Source organism: Pimephales promelas, chromosome 22 (genome assembly GCF_988280905.1).
Source record: "Pimephales promelas chromosome 22, fPimPro1.hap1.1, whole genome shotgun sequence".
Lineage (NCBI taxonomy): Eukaryota > Metazoa > Chordata > Actinopteri > Cypriniformes > Leuciscidae > Pimephales > Pimephales promelas.
The window spans coordinates 3,085,043-3,112,904 of NC_142790.1; the positions used below are offsets into that span (position 1 = coordinate 3,085,043).

The 27,862-nt window shown below is 36.7% G+C and overlaps 3 protein-coding genes across 5 annotated transcripts in view; 1 reads left to right on the top strand and 2 right to left on the bottom strand.

Annotated features, from left to right (window-relative positions):
- lyrm4b (LYR motif containing 4) overlaps positions 1 to 14,168 on the top strand; it is a 60,017-nt gene extending 45,849 nt beyond the window's left edge. Inside the window, exon 3 of the mRNA XM_039690659.2 lies at positions 13,866 to 14,168. Within this exon, the coding sequence (XP_039546593.2) occupies positions 13,866 to 13,934 (69 nt within the window). The 3' untranslated portion in view covers positions 13,935 to 14,168. The remainder of the gene's footprint in view (positions 1 to 13,865) is intronic.
- Positions 14,169 to 14,507: 339 nt separating this feature from the next.
- On the bottom strand, positions 14,508 to 18,199 carry ppp1r3g (protein phosphatase 1 regulatory subunit 3G). 3 transcript variants are annotated; one of them, XM_089125543.1, is made up of 3 exons: positions 15,661 to 18,199; positions 15,175 to 15,260; positions 14,508 to 15,040 (listed from the first exon to the last, which is right to left on the bottom strand). In XM_089125543.1, the coding sequence occupies exon 1, from the start codon at positions 18,182 to 18,184 to the stop codon at positions 17,426 to 17,428; it is 759 nt and encodes a 252-aa protein (XP_088981669.1). In that variant the 5' UTR covers positions 18,185 to 18,199; the 3' UTR covers positions 14,508 to 15,040; positions 15,175 to 15,260; positions 15,661 to 17,425. The 3 variants fall into 3 exon arrangements, with proteins under 3 accessions (XP_088981669.1, XP_088981668.1, XP_088981667.1); XM_089125542.1 differs by having other exon boundaries at positions 14,508 to 15,260; XM_089125541.1 differs by having other exon boundaries at positions 15,175 to 18,199.
- A 4,448-nt stretch (positions 18,200 to 22,647) lies between these two features.
- On the bottom strand, positions 22,648 to 27,773 carry cyb5a (cytochrome b5 type A (microsomal)). The gene is made up of 5 exons (XM_039690585.2): positions 27,524 to 27,773; positions 25,723 to 25,851; positions 24,303 to 24,332; positions 24,164 to 24,198; positions 22,648 to 23,950 (listed from the first exon to the last, which is right to left on the bottom strand). The coding sequence occupies exons 1-5, from the start codon at positions 27,656 to 27,658 to the stop codon at positions 23,866 to 23,868; spliced, it is 414 nt and encodes a 137-aa protein (XP_039546519.1). The 5' UTR covers positions 27,659 to 27,773; the 3' UTR covers positions 22,648 to 23,865.
- Between the last annotated feature and the right edge of the window lie 89 nt (positions 27,774 to 27,862).

The following is a 27,862-nucleotide window of genomic DNA, read 5'->3' on the forward strand; positions in this document are numbered from 1 at the left end:
TCGATCTTGGGAGCATTTTAAGTCGATCGCGGTCGACATTGGAAGCATTTTAAGTCGATCGTGGTCGACAAGTCGATATTGGGAGCATTTTAAGTCGATTGCGGTCGATATTGGAAGCATTTTAAGTTGATCGTAGTTGACAAATCGATATTGGAAGCATTTTAAGTTGATCGCGGTCGACAGGACGATCTTGTGAGCATTTTAAGTTGATCGTGGTCGACTTTGGAAGCATTTTAAGTCGATCGTGGTCGACAAGTCGATATTGGGAGCATTTTAAGTCGATCGCGGTCGACAAGTCGATCTTGGGAGCATTTTAAGTCGATCGCGGTCGACAGGTCGATCTTGGGAGCATTTTAAGTTGATCGCGGTCGACATTGGAAGCATTTTAAGTCGATCGTGGTCGACAAGTCGATATTGGGAGCATTTAAAGTCGATTGCGGTCGATATTGGAAGCATTTTAAGTTGATCGTAGTTGACAAATCGATATTGGAAGCATTTTAAGTTGATCACGGTCGACAGGACGATCTTGCGAGCATTTTAAGTTGATCGTGGTCGACTTTGGAAGCATTTTAAGTCGATCGTGGTCGACAAGACGATATTGGGAGCATTTTAAGTCGATTGCGGTCGGCAGGTCGATCTTGAAAGCATTTTAAGTCGATCGCGGTCGACAAGTCGATCTTGGGAGCATTTTAAGTCGATCGCGGTCGACAGGTCGATCTTGGGAGCATTTTAAGTTGATCGCGGTCGACATTGGAAGCATTTTAAGTCGATCGTGGTCGACAAGTCGATATTGGGAGCATTTAAAGTCGATTGCGGTCGATATTGGAAGCATTTTAAGTTGATCGTAGTTGACAAATCGATATTGGAAGCATTTTAAGTTGATCACGGTCGACAGGACGATCTTGCGAGCATTTTAAGTTGATCGTGGTCGACTTTGGAAGCATTTTAAGTCGATCGTGGTCGACAAGACGATATTGGGAGCATTTTAAGTCGATTGCGGTCGGCAGGTCGATCTTGAAAGCATTTTAAGTCGATCGCGGTCGACAAGTCGATCTTGGGAGCATTTTAAGTTGATCGCGGTCGACAGGACGATCTTGCGAGCATTTTAAGTTGATCGCGGTCGACATTGGAAGCATTTTAAGTCGATCGTGGTCGACAAGTCGATCTTGGGACCATTTTAAGTCGATTGCGGTCGATATTGGAAGCATTTTAAGTTGATCACGGTCGACAGGACGATCTTGCGAGCATTTTAAGTTGATTGTGGTCGACTTTGGAAGCATTTTAAGTCGATCGTGGTCGACAAGTCGATATTGGGAGCATTTTAAGTCGATTGCGGTCGGCAGGTCGATCTTGAAAGCATTTTAAGTCGATCGCGGTCGACAAGTCGATCTTGGGAGCATTTTAAGTCTATCCCTGTCGACAAGTTAAAAAAACAACAACAATGCTGGTCTATTCTTCACACAAAGCTATTGTATTAATTTTTGAAACTTCATGGTGGCTTTGCTTCTTTTTAAAGCTTGAAAGCTTCATTGTTTATTCATTGCAATTGCACAGAAAAGAGCGACTCCAGATTTTCTCCCTTCGCTGTCCCATGTGGTTGAAAAGGCATGAGGGTTGATAAACAATGGCATAATTTTCATTTTTGGTTGAGCATTTCCTTTCAGCAAACTGAATTTTCAAGCAGCCTATGGACAAAACGCAGAGTTGGAGGTGATAGAGGTCGAGAGAAGGAACACAAAGCCCTACCGAAGCCCATTAGTCAGTTTACTAACGGCAATCTACTCCAGAAATGCAAATTAAATAAGGGGGAGAGCTTTCTGAGGAAAGATGGAGTTGTGATGAGACAGCTGGATATAATCTGTCTCTCAGTCTCGCTCGCTCATTTTCACTTCAGGGTCTGTTTATACCTCTGAAAATTTCAGGAGGAGGCAAAATGCTCGTTGAGTTCTCGATGCCAAACACCCTCCCCTCACGTCTGTCATCCCTTAATTTCCAGCATCTCACTCCCCGATCCGCTCGTATGCCACTGAGCGCTTCATTAATGGCTTGTAATGCTTAACAAGGGCAGGGGAGGCGTCTGACTGGAATCGCCCGCCGGCACGTGATCCAACACTCAACACCAAGAGATTCGGGGTTTGTGCTAGAAGAGCCAGAAGACGTAACCCGCACCTGTCGAACACACACCGTCATGTCTCGCATGGTGTTTCTGATCAAAATGAACTGTGTTGAAGGACAACATTTAGAAAGAATGTGTTTTTGTTGTTGTTTAGTGTCATATCTGATACATCAGGCGCTCAAATAGCAAAATTTTATTTTTCCCAAAAATATGCAATTTTGGTGCAGTTACTGATATTAATATTGACAAAAAATAAGATTAAATTCTGATGCTTGTATTGTAAAAGAATTAAAACTGTATCACAGACTTCATAAAACAAATCAATATTAGTTGTCACTCAATATTAGTTGTCATTTCTCCCAATAAGGTGATATTTAAATGCTTAGTTTTATGATCAAATCTCTGTAGGTTTTTCAAAAGCAATTCAATACAATGATGATTGAGACATGAACAAATAAACGTTCCTCAAAAGCCTGACATTCAAAAGCAGTGTTGTAGTACTCGAGACTCGGACTCGTCTCGGACTCGGTCTCGAGACCATATTTTAATGGTCTTGGTCTTGTCATGGACTCGTGTCCATTTGGACTCGGAATTGACTCGTACTCGAACATTTTTTTTTTTAGGACTCGGACTTATTCCCGAGTCCACTCGAGTTCAATTAAAAATATTTGTCATGATTATTAATGTATGTTAATAAAATATTTCTTTAAATTGATTGACACGCCCAGTGATTGGTGATTTTCTAGTGCGCAACTGCGCATGACAAATTGTAATAAAATTACTTTTAACACCACCTACTATGTGGCCTTTTTACCCTAAACTGATCATATTTTTTAAACTCTAAGTAAATTCAGTATATAAAAAAAGGATTTCTCTAAGTAAATAAAAGTAAATTAGGTAATCAACCCTCACTGGTCTCGGACTCGACTCGGACTCGACCGTCTCTGGTCTCGGACTCGACTCGGACTCGACTCTCTATGGACTCGGTCTCGACTCGGACTCGACTCTCTATGGACTCGGTCTCGACTCGGACTCGACTCTCTATGGACTCGGACTCGACTCTCTATGGACTCGGTCTCGACTCGGACTCGACTCTCTATGGACTCGGTCTCGACTCGGACTCGACTCTCTATGGACTCGGTCTCGACTCGGACTCGACTCTCTATGGACTCGGAATCGACTCGGACTCGACTCTCTATGGACTCGGAATCGACTCGGACTCGACTCTCTATGGACTCGGTCTCGACTCGGACTCGAGTGAGGTGGTCTCGACTGCAACACTGTTCAAAAGCTAAGTTGCTTCAGTCCGGCAAGTGTTCATCTTGAAATATTGCTAACAATATAAAAGTTATTCTTATGTTTACTTTTTAGAAATCAGTAAAGATTTAATGTCAAAAAGACACATGGACCACGAGCTGTAAAGACTTGCTGAAAAGAGTGTGAACCATCAATCAGGCAACAGGTTTTTCAGCAAAATGATCATGTTGAGCATTTAGGGGACTTAAATGTTCATACCAAATATGATACAATAGGGTTAAATATATAATTGGTCGTGATTAATGCATTATAGGCCCTTTAAATGCCCTTCAGGTGCGCCGTCCACTTCAGTAGAGAAACTCCTTAAAATGCCTGTGTCGATGTGGGAATATAACACAGTAGATGTGATGTTTAAAACATTTAGAGGTCGTTGTGACCCGACTCATTCATCCTCCATTCTCTGTGTGTTTTCGTGCAGCGTACGCTTGTGTTCTCCACTCTCGTGTTTGCTAAAGGCCACATTGAGAAATATCTCATGTTTGCAGCAAAAGTTGAATTTGAACCTGTGACCTGGACTCTGAAGCACAAACGAATTCTCACCTTGTCCTCGTTAACCTTTCCGTTAGAAATCTTTTATTAACTGCAACACTGACCGTACATGATCCAGTCTAGTCGTCCGCACATCTGCATTCCCTCAAGGAATAGCCGTGTGTGTTTCATTCTCATTTCCAGTGTACGGCTACAACAGTTTTTCTGCAGTGTCTGCAGCTGATCCACAGAAAAAAGAGCCGTATGACACCTCTGTAGTGTGTGTGTGTGTGTAAGAGAGAGAGAGTGACTGGGAAACTGCAGTGTGACATCCCAGCCGTGGGGTTCCTGCTGCAGCCGCATCAATTAACATGAGGCAGTGCCTGCTGTCGTCTGATTGGTCCTCCCGCCCTCACAGCTCCGCCCCCACCACTAGTGGAGGAGCTCAGCCAATCACGCACAAGGACACGCCCACTAAGAGTATAGCACAGTGCTTTGTGTTGGTGCTAGTGTGTGAAGTGTGTTTTAGACGCTGCTGCCCCCTAGTGGATCCTTCTGGAAGAGCCTTAGGCTGTGAACACACACTTACACTGATTTACAACCAAATCTTCAACTTCTTCTGTATTTTAAAAGGTTAAATGCCGCAAAGATTGACTTAAAGTCTGCTAAGCTTTTTAATGTTGATTGTCTCATTAATCACTGTAGTTAAATGAGGGCCTGTCACTCTCAAAGCCCAAAACTTCTGAGCTGTTTCCCAAATGCACTTTTTGATGTTTGTATATTATATTACATTACATTACATTACATTACATTACATTACATTATATTATATTATATTATATTATATTATATTATATTATATTTTTTGCTGTTCAAAAGTTTGGGGTCAGTACTTGTTTTAGGAGGAAAATAAATACTTTTTTTTTCAGCAAGAATGCATTAAATTGATCAAAAGTGACAGTAAAGACATTTATAATGTTACATACAGTAGCCTACATTTATATTTTAGATAAATGTTTTCTATTTATCAAAATTTTCTTAAAAAAAGTATGTGATAGTTTCCACAAAAATATGAAGCAGCACAACTGTTTTAAACATTGATAATAATCATAAATGTTTCTTGAGCATCAAATCGTCATTTTAGAGTGATTTCTAAAGGATCATGTGACACTGAAGACTGGAGTAATGATGCTGAAAATTCAGGTTTAATCACAGGAATAAATTACACTTTACTATATATCCACATAGAAATGATATTTCTTAAAAAAATAGTAAATATTATTATAATAATAAATAATATTATAATATTAAATTTTAAATATTATAATATTAAAATAATAAATTATATATATATATATATATATATATATATATATATATATATATATAAAATCTATTTTTAATAAAGTAAATGGCCATGGTGAGGCAGACGTCTTTCAAAAACATTAAACAAATCTAGCCGACCCCAAATGTTTGAATTATATTATATTATATTATATTATATTATATTATATTATATTATATTATATTATATTATATTATATTATATTATATTATATCCAAAAAAGTTTGTGTTTACATAATGTGTGTGTTCTGTGTAATTATTTAGTATATATAAATATACACACACATGCATGTATATATTTAATAAAATATGTTGTATATAAAATATGTATATTTATATATAATATAGATATGTATATATATATATATATATATTTATATATATACAGTATTTCTGTGCAAATAATTATTAAATATACATGCATTCATATGTATTTATATATACAACATAATTATACACAGAACAGACATATTATGTCAACACAAACTTTTATTATGGATCTTAATCTTTGCATAGCCCTATAGTATATTATATGACTGTTTAGAAAACAACAATATATTTTTATATAAAATGTACTTTAATATGATGATTGTACATATACATTTAAATTATTTGTCATATTTGAAACCTACATTTAGAGATAAATGTCTGCTGTAATAATTCTACTTGAATTGTTTGTATTGTAGGATCTCTTCTTAACTGTGTTATTATGACCATGTTCATGATAACTGCACTGTCACCGCAGCATCTCACACACATTATATATCCATCAACAACAGCATTAGGACTGCACGATATTGAAGAAAAATGCAATATGCGATAATAAATAATGCGATACGATAATGCTTAAAGTATGTAAACTAAACTTAAATTATCTTAGAAACATATTTCTAATTACGGTATATAACTTTTTGTGACAAGAAAACATCCCTCCATTTTCTGAAAGTGAACAGAAGTGTTTTACTGTATGACATAAGAAGTGTTCTGGTAACTAACATCACCGGTGTTTAGGGTTTCAGGTAGGCGTACATTAAACTGAATAATCAAATGTAAAAATAAAACACTGCTTAGTTTTAAATATATAATTCTTATTAAAGCTACAAAAGTTATCTAGCCGAGCAGCGAGTGATTTTGTCTTTATCTTTTGTTCATGACTCAGTTATTGCAGGCCGTTGCGAAATGCGTATCGATATTTCGATTATTTTGATATATTGTGCAGCCCTGACTGCAAAGATTAATTAAATCCAATTAAATGACAGGCTTCTCCACTTGAAGTGATGTATAGATGTACACTTTTTTTTTGTTGTCCGAATTAGAGGTCGACCAATAGTGTATTTTACCGATAACGATAACTAGATCATGCTGACCGATAACCGATTAATGAACTCATAGTTTTTAACGTAGATACTGAATGAAAACAGTATCTAACCTTAAATAAAGACACCTGTGATGTTTAAGTAATCCTGATGTGGACATGAATCATGATTGAGTAGTGTGTTCACAAGCTCCTGGCTGTACGGATGTGGACTACAGTAATAATAATCCCTTCAGAAATGCTTGAATGCTTGCTCTCTGCCCTTAACGTCATGTTTAAAGCATGAAAAGACTCACCTGTGACAGTACGTGAAGTAATATCCACCGTGAGTGTTTATACACGTATATCTGTGCCATCTGGTCATATTTAGGTGTGGTTCTCAAATGTATAGGACAGCCATCTGTAATCTCCCAGAATCCCCATCTTTGACAAGCAGGCAGCTGTTGTGCGGTCTTCAAAAACCAGTGAAAACATCTGTGCCAAACCTACTGGGAGCACAAATATAGATGCTGGCTTCCTCCAAGAAGCCTTCCACGGTGTGTGAGAGTTTACAGAAGTCAAGTCGTCATCATCTATAGACTTGGAAGAGTCTGAACTTGTTTCATGCATGTGCCCTGATTCTCGTGTGTGTAATCCTCAATGCCAGTACATTGAACCAGCCTCAGCCTGTAATAGAGCCCCAGCTAAATATTTATCCTAACATAGACCTCTGAATTAATAATACCTTGTAAATGTGTTCAGCATTCTGCAACAAATATTTTCAGATCTTCTTGACTATTTCATGTCGTAAAGTGAGCGGGATATATTAAAATGTAGCGTGTGTATTCGGCAGGCGTGTGTTCATGATAGTAAGCGAGTCTCTGAGCCTCCACTGCTCTACAGCGCCACACACATTTACAAGGCAAATCTGTGGTGACAACTGGAACTGCAGCGAGCCCTCATAGAGCTAGTGAGGCAGATTGCAAACTGCCTCGCTTATTTATCTTCATGTTACTGAGGTAAACCCTATTTTTTACAGTCTATGGGTAAACTACGCGCCAGAACAAGATAATATCAGTCACTTCAGCTTTGTGTATATCAGTCTGCATCAGGTCAGTAACTAGTTGGCATGTCTCATTTGTGTTTGTTGTGCCAATCAATCATCATTAAAGCGCAACCCTTTGGCTGAATGACGCAAGCACATTAGAATTTTGCCAACAGATTTTGCCAAAATGCAGCAATATGCACCTTCCAAAATGCAGCAATAAATGCACAATAGTATTATTACGTTACCTTGTATTTTAATAACTTACATGAAATAATAATAGTATGATAACATAAAATAATAATAATATGTAATAATATTTTACCATATACTTGTATAATAAAATAATAATAATAATAATAATGAAACTCAAAATCAAATAGTTTGAACCTTAACCTTCCAAAATGCAGCAATATATGCACTATATATATATATATATATATTATTATTATTATTATTATTATGATTAGCCTATTATTGTGATAACTTGTGTTAGAATAATTGTAGGCCTGTTAATAATAACAACATGTAGGTCTAGTTAAAATAATGTATGAATATATTCTTACATAATAATAAAAATAGAATAATAGTAATTATCGATATTACAATTTCAAATAGTATAAAATCATATTTTTATTGATGTTATGTTTTCTATTTTATTATTATTATTATTATTATTATTATTATATGTTTTGTTCTCCTTACCTATTTTTCAATGGCTGGTGCCATTAATATCAATATATATATATATATATATACAAAACAGGGTTGCTGATGGCCAGTATAACTGATATATTAAATAAATAATAATCAAAAAATGAGAAAAAAAAGATTTTGAAAGAAAAGTCTGTCAATGCTGATAATCTCAAATAAGCAGATATCGGCCAATTATATATATATATATATATATATATATATTACTGCCATACTCTGATCAAACGTCCCAGTGCTGTTATACGGTATTCCAGTCATATTGCGGGATGTGTCTTTCAGAAGCTGATAAAGTATGGTTTCCGTCATTGATTATGGCAGGTGTTGCTCTGAGGTCAGTCTCTGGTCAGATATTGCTGATGTTGAGAGATGGAGTGTGTTCTGGATGAGTTTGCACAGGTGTCTCCCTGGAGTGTGCTGTTCCCAGCATGCTTTGCTGATGTCTGTGATGGCACAGCACAAACTCAGGAGTGACTCCAGCTCTGGCAGAGGACACAACTCCACACACACACACACACACACACACACACACACACACACACACACACACACACACACAGCACAGGCTTGTTCAAGAAACTCTTCACTGATCATCCAGTCTGGTTCAGAACCAGGCTCTTTAAAGCATTACAAGGCCTAACAACAAACTCCAAGCTAGAGTAATATACACTCACCTAAAGGAGTATTAGGAACACCTGTTCAATTATGTAATCAACCAATCACATGGCAGTTGCTTCAATGCATTTAGGGGTGTGGTCCTGGTCAAGACAATCTCCTGAACTCCAAACTGAATGTCAGAATGGGAAAGAAAGGGGATTTAAGCAATTTTGAGCGTGGCATGGTTGTTGGTGTCTGAGTATTTCACAATCTGCTCAGTTACTGGGATTTTCACACACAAACCATTTCTAGGGTTTACAAAGAATGAACATCCAGTATGCGGCAGTCCTGTGGGCGAAAATGCCTTGTTGATGCGAGAGGTCAGAGGTGAATGGGCCGACTGATTCAAGCTGATAGAAGAGCAACTTTGACTGAAATAACCACTCGTTACAACCGAGGTATGCAGCAAAGCATTTGTGAAGAAGACACAACACACACAACCTTGAGGCGGATGGGCTACAACAGCAGAAGACCCCACCGGGTACCACTCATCTCCACTACAAATAGGAAAAAGCAAGAGTTCACCAAAATTGGACAGTTGAAGACTGGAAAAATGTTGCCTGGTCTGATGAGTCTGGATTTCTGTTGAGACATTCAGATGGTAGAGTCAGAATTTGGCGTAAACAGAATGAGAACATGGATCCATCATGCCTTGTTCCCACTGTGCAGGCTGGTGGTGGTGGTGTAATGGTGTGGGGGATGTTTTCTTGGCACACTTTAGGCCCCTTAGTGCCAATTGGGCATCGTTTAAATGCCACGGCCTACCTGAGCATTGTCTCTGACCATGTCCATCCCTTTATGGCCACCATGTCCCCATCCTCTGATGGCTACTTCCAGCAGGATAATGCACCATGTCACAAAGCTGGAATCATTTCAAATTGGTTTCTTGAACATGTCAGTGAGTTGACTGTACAAAAATGGCCGCCACAGTCACCAGATCTCAACCCAATAGAGCATCTTTGGTGGAACGGGAGCTTCGTGCCCTGGATGTGCATCCCACAAATCTCCATCAACTGCAAGATGCTATCCTATCAATATGGGCCAACATTTCTAAAGAATGCTTTCAACACCTTGTTGAATCAATGCCACGTTCAGTTCTGATGGCGAAAGGGGGTCAAACACGCTATTAGTATGGTGTTCCTAATAATCCTTTAGGTGAGTGTATATACAGTAATGCAGATCATTCATTTATTTTTAATACCAGAGCAGTATTTATTTCACATGCAATAATAACAATATTAGCAAATATTCAATTCCAAACAATAAATGATATATAACAGTTTTATATTCACTTATAATCTTGAGCTTACATTTACAGTACAGCTAGAAAACACCTAAATAAAAAATAAAAAATAAAAATCTTAACATTTTACAGAGACTGAAATTAATTTATTGTGCATGAATCATCTGAATGGACCAATTCACGACTACAGCCTGTAGTTAATAACACTAACACCAGCCAAATAATCAAAAACAAATTAGAAAAGGTAGAAATAAAACCCACATTTCTAAACAAGAGCAATTTTTAATTAGTTTAATTCATTTGAGCATCAGCGCACAAATGAAGTGTTATATAAAGTGTTATGCTGTTTACACCTTATTTCGACTAAATACCTGCCATAATTGAAACCAGCTGGCCACTTGACTCCTCCGTTTGGCACCTGGACCATAATGCACCTTGTTCCCTCGTCATCCCATCAGTCATCTGGCCTCGTTCCCCTGGGATCCGGCTCTCCTCTGTTTTAAAGAGAGGTTACGGACAGGAGACACGGGGAGAGAGGCTGGAGCTGACAGATGGCCCGTGTCACGGGGACGCTGGGAATATTTACAGAGCTCAGAAATGGATCTTAATGTTCCTCTTTGCTGAGCCATCACTGTGGAAAACGGCCACGTGTTTCCCCTTCACCAACCTTGCATCTTTCCCTTCTGCTTTGACTTTCTCCTGGCAAATCCTCCTCATATTCCCGGTATTCCTTGGCTCTTTTTGAGACGTGTTCATCCAGCCCGGTCTCATCCCAAGGCATCATATACAACGCTTTTGCCAATGCGTAGACATCCAACACACATGGCACCCTTTAGCGCCAATATGAGACGCAGATATATATGGGCTAGAAAGCGCCTCCTAGTGGTCTAACCCTAACCCTACCCCAGACCTAAAGCTACCCATAACCGAAGCGTGTTATATTGACGCTAAATGTGCGTTGGATTTACACGCATCGTCAAAAGTGTCACTATATGACGCCCTAGGATGAGAATGCATTGGTTTATGTGAAGCATCGGTCAGGTGTTCACATATTTAACACAAGGATAATTAGGGAAAGATTATGCTGAATCATATCTTGGTTTCATTATAGACAGGACTGAACATAGATATTTTTTATAAGATAAAGCCGTTTTACTTCTGACTGATCGGTATTTAAAGGCTAGTGAAGGGGTTTCTGGCTTATGATGCCCTAAAATGGACACCAAAATGTGATGTACTTGTGATGGACCCTAAAGTATAAAGGCTGTATTTTCATGTATAAATACCCATTTATAAAGGGAAATATTAAAGATCATATTGTGAAGACAACGTGTTGTTTTCAAAATTAAATCCTTGGCATTAATATTGTCAGTAAGACCAAAGTGAATTAATTTTAAAACTTTATACTAATTTGTCAGTGTATCTTTTTTTCTAGCCACTGATGATGATGATAATGATTAGTCATTTTTTTGTTGTTGTTTTTGACTATTTACAGTACTATTAAATTTTAATATCTGTAAAATATTTACTATTAAGCTGGCAGTCTGTATTTTTCTTCTCACTATTATTATTATTTATAATTACTCATAACTTATATTTTTACTAGAGCCCGACCGATAAAGGATTTTGAAGGCCGATACCGATACAAATATTTTTGGGTTTTAAAATCCGATATTCCGATATATCGGCCGATTTTTTTATTATTAAATATTGTTGGATTTCACACATGTGTAAAAGAAACGCTAACTTTTCTGCACAAGATACATTTGATACTTTTTCTCTATGTCTAAATGTTCACTCCTCGCAAGTATAACTTATATTTTACAATGCAGGGCTGTAACTAGAGATATGCTAGTTATAAATACAGTAATCATTACTTTATTTAGGCAGAAAAAGTTAATTGTTGTTTCCAAGCTCATTAATGTTAACGTTAGCGGTCTTCCACTATAATGGCATTAGCTAGCTTTGTGGTTAGCTAGTCTATGATTAGCAATAGATAACATCATACTGCAAGTTATAAAACATACATTTTCAATATAACAGGCCAAGGAGAGATGATTCAAGCGTGTTTAATCCGTTTTTAGTATATTTTTTAAATATAAATTTATCGTCCATTATAACTGCCAATACCGATATTTTGGAAAATGCCTAATATCGGCCGGCCAATATATCGGTCTGGCTCTAATTTTTACACACACGCACACACTTATCAGAATTAGCATCTTGGACATGTTTTGAACTGCGGCTCTGTCTCAAAGAGTGTGTGTGTGTATACTGCTTGTTTTACTCGCATCTCATTTCTCACTGATACAGTTTGATTGGTTCATTGTTTCCTGTGGTTTTGACGATGGACGTTTCGAACACTCGCTTTTCATACACACAGTTTGTCCCCGCTCATCATGAAGGCCACTTCTCTGTTCAGTATTGATTTAGCCTCGTTCAGGACTGCTGAAAACAGACAAATAAAGATTACAAACTATCCTTTGGACTTTAGTGCACTTTCCTGACACTGTTGCCGTTCAGTGCCACTCATATACAGTAAGAACAGAAGCTGTTTTTGGAGGAGTGTCAAAAGGTTAAACATGTAACTGTGATTAATCTCTTGTTTTCATTTATTTTAATTCGCCTCTCAGTATTTTTCTTTTAAACTGAATGCCTTTGAGGAACCACTGTATTTCTGAGTGAAACGGTCTTCTGGAACTAGAACAGATGTAGGGCGGGGCTTGATGGTGTCTGTGAGGAATTGATTGGATGGTTGTGGTTTGCTATTGGCTGATCTCATGATGTGAGTGACAGGTTATAGCCCCGCCCTCTTCATCAGAGAAGAGAAGCTGCAAGAGGGAGAATTATTTTGATGATAAAATTATGAGGTATATTAAAGGAGGAATTTACTCACCCCCATGTCATCCAAGATGTCCATCTCTTTTTGTTTCTTCAGTCGAAAAGAAATTAAGGTTTTTGATGAAAACATTCCAGGATTTTTCTCCTTATAATGGACTTCAATGGGAACCAAACGGTTCAAGGTCCAAAAGACAGTTTCAGTGCAAACTGTCAACTCATTCATTTCGTTCATTGAATGAACCAAATGACATGAAAAAAAGATTTGTTCATTTTGATGAACGAGTTCGAACAGGAGAGTCACGAACGTGCGTCACAGAACAGAGCAAGGCGACCATTTGAGCTTATAAAACTTAAATTTTGTTATTTATTTATTAAATGAGCGATCGTTTCGCTTGTTTTTCATCGTCTGGTGTCGTTTAAAGCCCTTTGAACAGTTTGCACTGAATCTGTCTTTTGGACCTTGAACCGTTTGGTTCCCAATGAAGTCCATTATATGGAGAAAAATCCTGGAATGTTTTAATCAAAAACCTTCATTTCTCTTCGACTGAAGAAAGAAAGACATGGACATCTTGGATGACATGGGGGTGAGTAAATTATCAGCAAAATTTGTTGAAAAAGTGAATACTCCTTGAAGTGTGTGTGAGACTTTTTTTTACCAGTCATTTATAATCACACAAATTTGGAACTACCTCATAACTGTAAAATTATAAAAAAAAGTAAAAAACTCAAACTCCCTTGGAATATTTCAACCAATCAGAATGACGAATTGTATAATTACACACTTTAATCTCAGTTGATAATTACCGTGATCTCTGTCACTGTCCACAGGTGTCTATAGGGCAGATGTTTGAGATCCAGAAGACGGTGATGGAACCGGAGGAAAAGAAGAGCGATTGATGTGATGTGGAAGTGATGGTCCTCAGACGACAGAACTGATGTCTATTCTTCAAACATCTGCTGGTCATGATGGTGATCTGCATTGGAGACCTTCATCAGAATGGATCTCACACACACTCTTCCTGTTTACACATTCATTTCAGATGAACACCGTACTGTATATGTGATGTCGTGGAAATTGTACATATTGTATTTTCCTTGCTTTGTTACGATAAATTCATGCAAGTTACATTACTTTGAGTGGGTTATTGGGAAAAAAAGACAGTTTTCATTGATCTTTTCACAAACGGTAAAGGTCGAGTGGTTAAAAATAGCTAATTCTATTAGTTTTCAGTCAGCGATGGCCTAGTAAAACATGGGGACGGTATAAAGATCACATTACTCAATGCCTACCAACAGATTGTGGATAGCAAAAGCAAACAGTTTTAAAACTCGTTTAAACATGTGGCCCAGTTAGAAGCGCATCATGCAAACAGAGATGTAGAGATCTGAATGAAATTATGCATGCGCATTTACATTTATTCATGAGGCAGATACTTGCATTCATCATTGCAGTGTTAATGAGAATTAAAATGAGACTTTAGTGAATATTTTATTTGGAGCTATGTTACTGTATTGTGACAATAAAGCAGAATATCAACAAGAACAAAAATCAGAGTTGCCTTTTAGCAGCTGAGATAGGCTATTTCACCTGAGATGTAATGCATTTGCCCAACTCTTGGTAAATATGAATATTTTCTAACAACCAATTCTTGCATAATTGCATACATTTAGCCATTGTGTTAAGGCAAGTGTCTTGAAAATGAGTGTGACCATCTAGCATTTAAACAAGAGGTAATTTAGATTCAAATTAGACCAATTAAACATTTCCCCCTGATTTCACAGATAGACTCTGACTTAAATGACTGTTTTTAACTGAAAGCAACTTGCACTGATATATCTTAAAGGGATAGTTCACTTTGAAATTAATTTTTGATATGTTTTAGCTTACCTCAAGGGCATCCAAGATGTAGGTGTCTTTGTTTCCACAGTATTTTCAATTTTGATATTTATAGGTCAAATCGTTGTTGTCTGTCAGTCATATAATGGAGGTCTATGGTCACCACCTCAAAGAGCATGCACAGAGAAGTCCAAATTAAACATGAGTTAATCACTCGCAAATGTAAGTACACATTGATGGCCTAAGACACGAAACGAGCGGTTTGTGTGAGAAAACGAACAGTATTTATATCATTTTTACCTCTTGTAACCACAGCCACGTCCAACTGATCTGAGGGCGCGGGCGTCTAATCCAGCTTAATCTAAACCCTGTCTGTAAAACCGGGCCTTTAAAAAGTTAGGACCAGTTTTGAAGAAACAAATTAATTACGGTACTTTTTTTTTTTTTTTTTTTTTAAAGAATAGTCTAAGCAGTTTATGCAACTATTTGAGGTTTTTCTTTACAGAGCAGAAACATTAAATGTCAATCAGCTATTTCACATCCACACATTATCAGGCATCATTCACTGAGTATAATCCAGCCGGTAAATGAAATCTCATGTGCATACATTAAGAATATTGGCATATGTTCAAACAAACATTGCATTTCGTAAACAGTATGTCGCCCGTAGTCAAACATAGACCAAACAACAAAGGTAAGGAAAAAAACTGCGGCAAAGCTGGAGTTTAGTTACAATGACAGATAGCATATCTCATATGCAGAAACATAGACGACTTATTGACTTACTTTACTTTCGACACAGCCAGTCTCTTTGTCCTCCTGCTGAGAGAAGTGTAAACACTCACTTCTGATGTCTTCAAACTCTCAATGGAGAATGTCTTTCAATCTACAATGATTCATACACTTTGTGTTATTAACCCTTTATTCAGGTGTATGCTAATGTGCTTTTGATGATGAATACATTTTGACAGTTGAATGTCGACATTAACGTTTTAACTTTAAAGTCCAATGCAGCGAAAGCATCATTAATTCATTTCAATTTGAGAAGCTAATTTCAGCAGCATCTGTTGGTTGTCCCAAATCGAATGTAACTGATAATATCCCATAATGCATTGCTGTGCGGTTTCCTCGGATTGTCTTCACTGTCAATAACTGCAGCCATGATGGAAACAATAAATGACACTGATGACTCATTTGTGGAAGAAAACCAATAGTGCAGGTTACATTCCATGCATTGTTTGGCATGAAAATGTAATCTGTGTCATCATTTACTCATCCGGATGTAATTCCAAACCTATTTGGCCTTCTTTCTTCTAGAACACAGGAGGAGAAGTTGTGGAGAATGTCCAAGTTGCTCTTTTCCATGCAACAGTCTCCTAAACGGGACATTGCATGCTTCAAAAAGGCACAATAAAGCAGTCCGAACAACTTCCTGGTTCCACAGACAGGGTTTAGATTAAGCCAGGATTAGGCCTTGTGTTTTAGGAGGGGAAACATCACTGATGTGCATCTTGAGACAAACAATGGCAGTGCAAGTTGCTTTCAGTTAAAACAGCTCAAATATGCATTTTAGTCAGACTATGTTAATTGTTAAACCTAGTCTAATGGAATCAAACAATAACTTTTGAGTGAGAGACAGTCCACAATTCAGCCTAAGTCATTTTCTCGCAACGCATTCTCACCCCAAGGCGTCATCTTTGACCATGCTTCAATATTTGACGTTTTAGGCACCCTTTAGCGTCACTTACATGACGCGATTCTAGGGCGTCATCTAACTGACGCTAAAGGGCGCCTAAAGCGTCAGATATTGAAGCATGGTTAAATGCTTCCCAAGGCGTCAGTTAGGTGACGACTTGGGGGTGAGAATGGGCTGTTTCTCACTACAAGATCTGATTTGCATATTCAAAAAGCCTCACTTTTCAGTGTTGCCATGAACTGAACTCAAAACTTCACTTTTTTTTAAAAAAAAGAGAAAGTCAAACGGATTTGGAACAACTAAATGATGACAGAAATTTCTTCTTAATCTTTTTATTTATTTATTTTTATTTTGGTAAACTATTAATTTAAAACATTTTAATACTAGGACAATACTTGTATTACTAAGCAATGTCATCAAATTGTTTTCACACTATTGGATGAGGACAAAACTTAACTGAATTGAGCTGAATTATCAATCAAGATAATTGACAATCTTGCAACATCAACACTGGTATTGAACTGAACTCGAGCTGAATAACGACGCTCTTCAGCTTAGCTGAATTTAACTCGTCTCATCATTAATGAACTGGATATTGACGCAACTCTCTTTGAATAGTCTCATATTTGATTGGTGATCATTGATTGCTATTTCCCTGTTGAAGCTGCTTACAAAAAAAGATTGTGAAAAGCGCTGTTGAAATGTCAGTCCACTCAATAGTTTAACATTGAGCGTTGATATCCACTTGAGAGCACATTCATGTATGTTTTGTAACATCAGTCGATCGTTTTAGTCAGTTGTGAGGTCCAAACGCACCGATTTGGCGCAGCGTGCCGTGCGTAAAAGCGCATCACTTCATATCGCGTGGAAAGCTGCGGTCTCAATGGATGACGAGCTGTGGTACTTCAGGGAATAGTTCAGCCCATCGTTGTTGTCCCAGAACTCAGATGTACCATCCCTCATGTATACGGCGAAGTTCACTGAAGCGCTCGGATCTAAGAAAGGAGGCGTGAACATGGTGAAGGAGAAGCGCGCTCCGTGCGTCGTGTCCTCGGTGGGCACGGGGATGGCTTGCGCGTCCACGAACGACAGCCAGTCGTTGAAAGTATACCTGACCCCAACTTCTTTCCTTCCCATCGCCCGTATGATCCCACGGACATCAAACTGTGTGACCGTGACGCTTTCCAGCGCGACGCGACAGCGCGCGAGCCGCGTCTCCAAGTCTCCGGACTCCACGGGCATCTTGAACGTCGGGACCAGATAGTCCAGTGTCAGAGTGGAGTTGATGTTCACGCACAAGTCATCCATGAACTCTCGGTCCTTGTGAAGGGGGAAACTCTTCAGCCTGTTGAACACCTTGGCCGGAATCTGAGGGTCCTCGCTCGTGCTGAAGTGTTTGACGCTCGCCAGATTTAACCCGAGCGTGTCCGCGAACTTCACGCGTTTCCTGCAGCTCTGGGAGATCTGATGGTACAGATTCGCCTGGTCTGGATACGCAGGTAAGGACTTGGCTCTTCTCCTGTCTTTCAGGTACGCGGGGATCTCCTCGGGTTGAAGGTCGTCATCGGAGTCCGCTCCGTTCTCCATCTGCTCCTCATTCATTATGCTCATCATTCGGGTCTGTAATGTCCAATGGCAGAATGTATCATTCCAGGAGAATCCCTTGTATGTGAAGACAGCTCCACGTGTGTGTGTGTGTGTATACGTAGTAATCAGTTACACACTGGTTACGCCCACACAATACTGGTTCCAGCTCGCGGCTCTATAACCAGATCAGTATCAAACGCACAGATGTCAACATGCACTTTTACACTCTCTTTACTCTATGAAGTTCATATAAAGAGAGTTTTTCTTGAGGTCAGAGGTTAGTTGCAAGGATTTATAACTTAATTGAAGAATACTGTAAATGTAATACAACATCATGCAGTTTTTATAAAACTAAAATGTGCTGTATCTGCCCAATTTTAGTTCATGGCTCCTGCTGGAAATCCTGGCACTGGCGCATTAGAGTTAGTCATCCGAAACTGTATTGTATATTCCTTGAATATGCAATAAATTTAGGGTTACTTTTAATATATGCGAAAATATGTTTAGGGGGATTTCGAAACTGTCAAAACCATTTCACGAATAAAATATTTTCAAGATTTGTTACCACAACATATTTTCTTTTGTCAAATCAACTTTATAATAATTTATTTAGTTGAGATAACTTATTATTTTGAGTTTCTGATGGTTAAATTAATCTCCTTCATTGTATTAACTCACTTTTTCCAGTTCAATCAACTTAAAATTTTAAGGCAACCAGGTCACTTACTTTTTTAAGGTAAACCATCAATATTTTTTTACAGTGTAATAGTAATATTTACTATAAATAAAGAAGTCTCGTATACAAGGCTGCATTTATGTGATGAAAAATACAGTAAAAATAGTGATATTATGAAATATTGTTATACAAATTTAAAATGGCTGTTTTGTATGTGAATATAGTGTAAACTGCCAGTTATTCCTGTAATCAAAGCTGAATTTTCAGCATAACGTCTGTCTTTGTGTCACATGATCCTTCAGAAATGGAGTGCCCTTGAGAGCCATCAGAGGGCACTCCACACCAGATGATCATGTTTCAGTCACGAACTACATTTCCCATAACTCCCTGCCCGGACTCATCAGCACTAATCTCATTTGCCTGTTTCTCATTATCTTGTTTAGTTCACACCATCAATACCTATAGTTTTCACATTCACTTATTGCAAAGTCTTGTTGTTCAGTGTGTGTGTCTGCATTTCTGAGCGGTTTCCCGTGTTTGTTTTCTGTTTTTGACTTTGGATTGTTCTTGGACTCTGATTAGTTCTGTCTGTTTTTTGGATTCCCCACTGTAAAAAAAAAAATGTTGGTTTAACTTAAAAAAGTAAGTAACCTGGTTGCCTTAAAATTTTAAGTTCATTGAACTGGAAAAAGTGAGTTAATACGATGAAGGAGAATGATTTAATCATCAGAAACTCAAAATTATATGTTATCTGAACTAAATAAATTTAAGTTGATTTGACAAAAGAAAAAATGTTGTGATTACTACACTGTAAAAAATATTGTTGGTTTAACTTAAAAAAGAAGTAAGTAACCTGGTTGCCTTAAAATTTTAAGTTGATTGAACTGGAAAAAGTGAGTTAATACAATGGAGATTAATTGAATCATCAGAAACTCAAAATAATAAGTTATCTCAACTAAATAAATTATTATAAAGTTGATTTGACAAAGAAAATATGTTGTGATAACAAATCTTGAAAATATTGTTTTACAGTGCACTATATTCTCCATTGTCCTGTCTGCTGATTCTTGACCCTACCTGTACGACTATTCTTAACTAAAGCTGCATTTGGATCTTCATCTCCATTTCTCGGAGCAGTTCATAACAAAAATGCTGATTTATTAATTACAAACTTATGTATAATGAAATTTATTAATGGATTTAAATTGATAACTTGAATTTAAAACATTTTCAACATTACAGCATTACAGATCTTTTGTTAATCAATAAAAAAGTAGGCAACATACTGTAATGAGACTTTATTTTTTATTATTATTTTTTTTTATTAAATGCTTTATAAAACAGTTCTGGTCTTGGTATTTGATTGGTCGGGCTGCGTTCCAAAAGTTTTGATGTTCAGTTTAACATCACTGGGTTTTCTAACATGTTCTCTTGCTGTTCCACACACTTCCTGTTTTGACAAGTTAGACACGTTGCTGCCTTAAATTTGTAAGTACAATCAATATGGATGTTTAAGTGATTTCAACTTTAATTTCATTAAACTAGCTTGAGAAAAACTGTATATAGCTTTTAAAAATGTTGAAAATTGCTTAGCTTATTTTGATGAGTTAAAGCAAAGTAAAAAAAAAAACATGTACTTCTAACCAATTGATCATAAAAAAAATAACACTAAAAAATGCTGGGTTGTTTCAACCCTAATTTGGGTCAAATATGGACATACCCAAATGTTGGATTAAAATTTAATTAAAAAAAAAATACAGTTTTAAAAAACAATTTTAAATTACATTTTTAACCCAACATTTGGGTTTGTCCATTTTTTACCCAAAATAGGTTAAAACAACCCAGCATTTTATATAGGCTAGCGTAAACTTGATATAAACTGTAAACGTCTCCCTTAAATCTGATTTGTCGGTTGTAATGTTGTTCCAAGATCAACAAAGATGATGAAATGTTACATGTTCTGCCCTGTTCCAGACAGTAGTTGTATCCCAAATGACGCAATATTATACACTCATACACTATGAACCCATCCGATATAAATATTATAAGGTTATTTAGGTCTGATCCCTCATTTGACGTCTTGTGGAACTGCATTGGTTTGAACTTTTTGTTTATTGAACAACATCAGTTACAATGATGTCTTTGGTCTAAATATCTGTGTGTGCGTTCCCTGCAGCATACACACCTACAGTAAATCCAGTGAGAGTGGTTTAGATGGAAACATTTATAGTGTTAAATGTTTAAATCCAGTTACGAGAACTGGGCAACAGGCTTCAGATGTAACCAGCAGAAGCATAAACACACTACAGTGTGTCCATCCAGTGTGTGTGTGTGTGTGTCAGTACAGCTTTCTGGCTCAAAATGACCGCAGGTCAGTGAGAGCTTCAAAACATGCTGTTATCAGACTAAACACACACACTGCAATGTTACAACACCATTAATGACGAGCTACAACACGAGTGGACGGTACACTTGATCTAAAATGCCTTTTTTTATTGACATGTTTACATAATGAGCAAATATATGGTGCAACGTAGTCCAAAGGCGTTTAGATGCGATTACAAGATGAAACGTTCAAGTGAAACTTTTAATTTACACATATGTCACAGTGATATGAGAGATGACCTGCCACGCTAAACTGACATGTTAAACCAGAGAATTGTAGATGCTGATGATAAAGAGCTCAATGAGATGGCAGCTCATGGTTATAATAAGAACTTGTGTTAATAGCAATTTATATTCAACTGTTACTCAACTGTGAACATTATGGCTCTCCATTTAAAGCTATTTTTCATGACTATTACTAAAGGTTACAGACAATAACACTGAAACAAGTGGTTTTCCAGTGATGTAGCAGCTCAAATCTCCAGCAGATGTCAGTGTTGTAACATTTCCTGACACTAAAATGTCGAAACATTAATGACTTAACCCTAAAACCGTATTCTGGACAAATGTGGGCAAAATAGTTTTGATTTATTTTTTAAAAATACTTCCCTTGATCTGAGCAGTACAAGACTTGGCTACTTTTCCTAAGTTTGCCCCCTGAACACACATTTTTTTTTGACTCAGTTCTACAATGTTAAGTGGGTGAAAAAAACCTCCTTAATCTTGTATTTGGGTCAAAAATGGGCACCCATAGAAATGAATGGGAAAAACTGTAATTTAGAGCATAAGCCAAAATAAGACACCAGGTGACAGCAAAGTCACTTCATCTTTAGGTTTTAGCTCTAAGAACTTATTCGAATGATATTTTAATGTAGTTAAAAAAACATTAAAAAAATAAAACATAAGCATAATTTACATCGAAAATATGGTACTTTTTGAAATAAATAAATTCAAAAATACCCCCAAAATAAAAAAAACAAACACCATAAATGGATAGACAAAACTTTATCGAAGACAGTGATATAACATTTATAATAAATAAAAATTAGGATCACACCCGAGTCCTCTGTGCCCACATTTGTCCACAATTACAGGATTAAGGGCCATAAAGTGAATACGGTTTGAGGGTTACTCATAAATTTTACTTGGTTTGATATGGCATCAAACAATAATGAAATTCACTTACTGTTAGCGTTCAAATATTATTTGGCACCACAATATACACTCTTAATAATTCAGGTTGTTTATTGGCATCTATGGTTCCATTAAAAACACTAACATCCATGGAAGAACAAAAGGTTATTTAGTTCATTAAAATGTAAAAAAAAATTAAAAATAAAAGAACTGTAGACTGAATGGTTTTTCTGTTGCATCACTGTGAAAAAAAAACCCTTTTGGGAATGTATAAGAACAACTTAAGAACAGCAAGTCACACAACTAGTTCCTTTGTTTATTGGGACACAGTAAAGCTGAATGATTTGACTGGTGCATTGAGTCACAGGTTACAGTGTGTGTGTGTGTGTGTGTGCGCGTGTGATTCTCTCACATTAGCATTAGTGTAGCAGTAGCAATGAAGACACTGCAAACATCTCAACATTTCTATGGGAAAGTTGCTTGAATCTCGTATCATATACAAGTATTTTACATTCAGTTTGTTTTAAAATAAAAAGGGAATGTATAAGCAGCGTTCAAGGCGGTACACTGACATGCATTTAAACGGCACATCGACGTGTACACAACTATAACAGTGTTGCTCTTCACTAAAGATGTGGTGACTTCTAGCTGACCGACTAAAAGAACTTGCCTTAATTAAGCACATAATGATAGATGTTGGTTAGGTTGTGTACAATCACATTCTGAACAGTCTAGCTTCATATTTCTCCATAAAATCAAAAGAGAGGTATTAGATTATGTTTTGCATAAAACAAAGACCGTTTTCGCATTGCAACATTATTTTCAAGACAATTGAACATTATTGTAATGCAAAATGAAAATTGCAGATGAGAAGAACATACTTTATTGTCATAAAAATAAAGTCACAATTCAAAAAATTCTTAATGGTCCTAAAAATAATCTTCATTTTATTTATGCAAAATCTACTATCTTTTTTTTAACTTTTGATTTTGGAGCTTATTATGATTATCAGCTGCTAATAATAATTCATGTTGGCAGGTTAACGATTTTAATAAACAATATCCTCTTCTATTTTATACATACAATTTTATTTTTAGACCTAAACAACTTGTATCATCTCTCCCTGGTCCAAGAAAGATCAACTTGCACATGAAAATTATGCATTTCAAGTGAAATTAAATTATTTCTTTGAGGACTGTTGTGTTAATGTATGTGATAATATTCAGTATATTTCAATTGAATAATGGTATACACAGTTTTACACAACAGAAAAACAATTAGACAACAAAAACTTCATCTTTAGCGTCCATATTTATAATGCTAAGTATTTTAATTTATCATAAAAAACATCTGCATATCAGGAATTAAATCTCAAGGGATAAACTTAACAACAAACATTAAAACTAACACAAAAGTTGCCTTCATTTGTAGGATCTCTATGGTAATGGTTAAACCTGAAATGGATTATGGGTACTGTAGTTTCAGCCGGGCGCCGCTCTGAGAAAGCATCCCATCATGCCTCCTCTGTGGTGTAAATACGGTACATGAACGTGACAATCACCGCGGCAACAGCGGGAATTAACCAGTTTGACCACCAGCTGGAACAAGAGATGAAACGGAAGATTTCAAAGCACTTGCTAATTAGCTTATTAACCAGATACTTGCTGTTTCTGAACTACAATGGAAAGTGAAAATAATGAACAATGGACTCAAAAGAACATGATCCCTCATATAAGAAAAAAAGAGCGAGAAATATATCATTCAAACCCTGAGATATTCTTAGGCATGTTTGTGCATTCATGTAAACTCACCTTGTTGTTTCTTGTACGGTTGTTACAAGCGATTCCTGTTCAACAGAAAACCAAATGCATTTTTAGGTGGTTCTACCAAATGTGAGACAAAAACAGTGAAAGGCAGTGCTGTGTTTGATTTGAAACATGCTTTACGTACTGGTGGTTTGGGAATCTTGTCCCTGTCATCCTGAAAGGAAACAAGAGGAGAGAGGCATGATTCAAAAATATTAGTTTTTTTTTTTTTTCACATTTTATTGACAAAGCATTAATTACCATTAAATAGGTCTTATTATTAATCCAAATACCTCACCGCAGTTCAATGCATTTCTTTTTTAATTCTGCTTCTTTAAAATTGAATTACTGTTCTGTGGTTTGCTATCTCGTATCCAACTAAAGTAACTCATTTCTATAAAGTGCACAACTCCCTGATAGCATCTGTGTGCTGAATCCGGCAGCATTACAGGTCCTTCAAGAGGAATTCAACTGGATTCCAGGTTATTGATAGTATCTCAAGCCCCCGGAGGTCTATGAACATCTCAGATTTTGTTAGATACAGCTATGAATCAACAGACTTGATCATTTCCAGATATCTCAGGGGGATTGGGAAGTTTGTGTATTTTTGGATATATATACATATTTTGTATTGCATAGGTTACCATTGACATCTATTGGTGTGATGTAATCCCTTCACTGAAACTATAAATCAGTCATTAATGATTATTCATGTCTTTTTGTGTGCCAGACTGTCAGTGCTGACTGATGGTTGCAAAGCAACAGATGCAAAACTGACTTTGAAAAAACATGCAGGGTACAATTTAAAATAAGCCCTCGAGAGCTGAACCGAAGCTTGTTTCCGACACAGAATAATATTTTTTTTTTAAGATAATTTGAATTTTTTTCTCAAAATTGAAAGTTTGTGTATTGCAGTTCTGAATTTTTTCTCAGAATTGTGAGATATAATCTTTAAACTGCGAAGTATAAAGTCCAAATTACAAGTCAAGAATATGTAAACTCACAATTCTGAGATTTTTTTTTTTACAATTTAAAATTCTGACTTTTTATCTCAAAATTGCGAGTTTGTCACACAAGTCTGACTTTTTTATCTCAAAATTGTGAGTTTTTTTGCGCAAGTCTGACTTTTTTATCTCGAAATTGTAAGTTTATGTCTTGTCTTACTTTTTACCTCATAAGTCTTACTTTTTATCTCAAAATTGCGAGTTTGTCGCGCAAGTCTGAATTTTTTATCTCAGAATTGCGAGTTTGATACAACCACGAATCTGACTTTTTTGGCATTTCAATGGACGTGGAAGCAGAGAATGTCCGAGTGTATTGGGTTAGCTGCGCACTGTGATTGGCTCGCCACGTTTGAGGGCGTGGCTTAGCAATAGGTCAATTGTTTAGCCTTTCAGTTTTTCTTGATTTACTTTTAATAAGAAATTATTAAAATATTTAAATATTGAAATACTTTTTTCAATATTTCTGGAAATACAGTTTATTCACAAAAGCAGAAATGTCCGAAAGCACACAAGGTCTTCTTCACACTAATGCTCCACAACAGTCCTGATTTCTGGACTTACTGGATGCAGTTCTCCTATGAGCATCGAACTGGCCATCTCGCGTGCATCTGACGAGTGGCCCACATCTTCGAAACTCTCGGTGGCGTCTCCACCTGCTTGCTCTCGCAGCACCTCCTCTCCTCCGGGGTGCTGTGGACATCAGAGCAAAGCCCTATAAGTCAAGTCATCTACATTTATACAGCGCTTTTAACAATGTAGATTGTTCCAAAGCTGCTTTACAGAGATAATAGGAAATAAAAGTACCAGAGATTATTTTGAATTTATGACAGCTAGGGTTGGGTATCGTTTGAATTTGAACGATTCTGATTCCGATTCCTTGTTTCCAATCCGGTTCCTAAAGATTCTCGATTCCGATTCTTTTAAGAGGCAGGGTCAAAAAAGTTTAGCTAACCTTGCTAACCAACGGTCTTTCTGAAGGAAATACTCCTTCTGTCACAAATACTCCTTTTGTCACAAATTTTGCATTTTGCCGAGATTTCGTTATTTTTAGAAAAGTGAAGCCACACTTTGGACCGCCGACGTAAGCTACTCATGTTCGACTCGCGTGGTTATGCCAATACTTCCGGTAGACGCTTCTTCGTTGGTGTTGTTCAGCGGTTTCTTCTTCCAAATAAGACAAATCAGAAATGCATTCGGTTTCAGTTCTATTTTTCGTCATTGTAATTCATATTTTGATGTTTTGATTAGATAATCATCAAGTGTTCTAGAATAAAAGCAACTAGAGTGTAGATGATACATTATACAACAAACATGCATCTAATTTCAATGATACAGCCTTTGTGTAGATATTTAAAGATGGCCATCTTTAAGCATGACTGTTTGGATTTATGAAAAGATTTCATTTGTAACATTAACTAAGGTTAGCCAAATAAAAATATAGTTCATTGTTAATTTCAATATTTATTAATACATTTTTTTTTACATTTTAAAGTTGTTTCTCTTAACATTAGTTAGTGCACTATGAACTGACATGAATGATCAAGGTATATATATTTTTTTATATATATATTTAACAAGTTTTCATGGTTTAGTACTGATTTTTTTTGTTTGTTTGTTTACATTTTAGTAATAAAGTTCTGCACTAGTTTATGTGTTATGTTTGTTTTCATTCAGTATCAATTTTATAAACATTTTTTTTCATTAATCCTTATTGGCCAGTGTGGGCCAACCTAGTGTCACTATCGGTAAAGTCCATTATCGGGCAACCTCTATTCTTATGTGCACTTTTAGACCAAGCTTGAGTAAAATGTTTAGAACAGGTGGTTCTCTAGATCTAGATAATAGTAGAAAAAGATTATAGAGAAAGTTGTAAAATGTTAGAGTGGTTATCTGATCAATTACAGCAAGGTAAGTTAGTGTGTGGTGCAACTACAGCTTTTCTTCATTCAAATCTGACCACCAAAAGCACATTTAATAATAAATAAATAAAAAATACAGTGCATTTGATTGTTTAGCGAGGTATATTAGTTACAACACTAATGCCAATTTCACACCAAACACATTGTTTGGCAAACTATTGTAATTAAATCTCTTGAGATAACTTGGAAAAGGTCACTCCATTCAGTACCCACTTTAAGCAGTGTAAACATTTGTACTGACTTTTCCCATGCATTAATTTATTGCATGCATTATAATGCACATATATTTGATTTATGCACATATATTTGATCTAGGCTATGTTTATACAATGCAATACACGTAATGCAAGCATTACACAATTCCAATACAACACCATGATGCAAATGTAAGCTATGTGTTTGGTACCAAACAGAACATTTGAGGCTCTGTTTTAAAAACTCACCTCCTCGAGAAACTTTGTGACGTCGTACACTTTATTATGAATGATAATCCATGTACTTTTAAAAGAGTTCCGTTCCTCCACCTCTGACAAGCGATAATATTTAACTTCCTTTTCGTCCGTTCCGTTGTTTTCCATTGGTTTATTTAAATGTGTGTTGTTTGTTCAGACACTTTCCTAAGTATCCCTACGAACCGTTCACTTCACCTACTTCACAACTGGATCAACCACGGCACCAACATTAACAATTGTAATGTATTTCCCAACTCGACAGGCAACGCCCATTCCGCTTAAGACGAAATCTGATTGGATGTTATCTTTCCTGGGTTTCCCGGTGTCTCT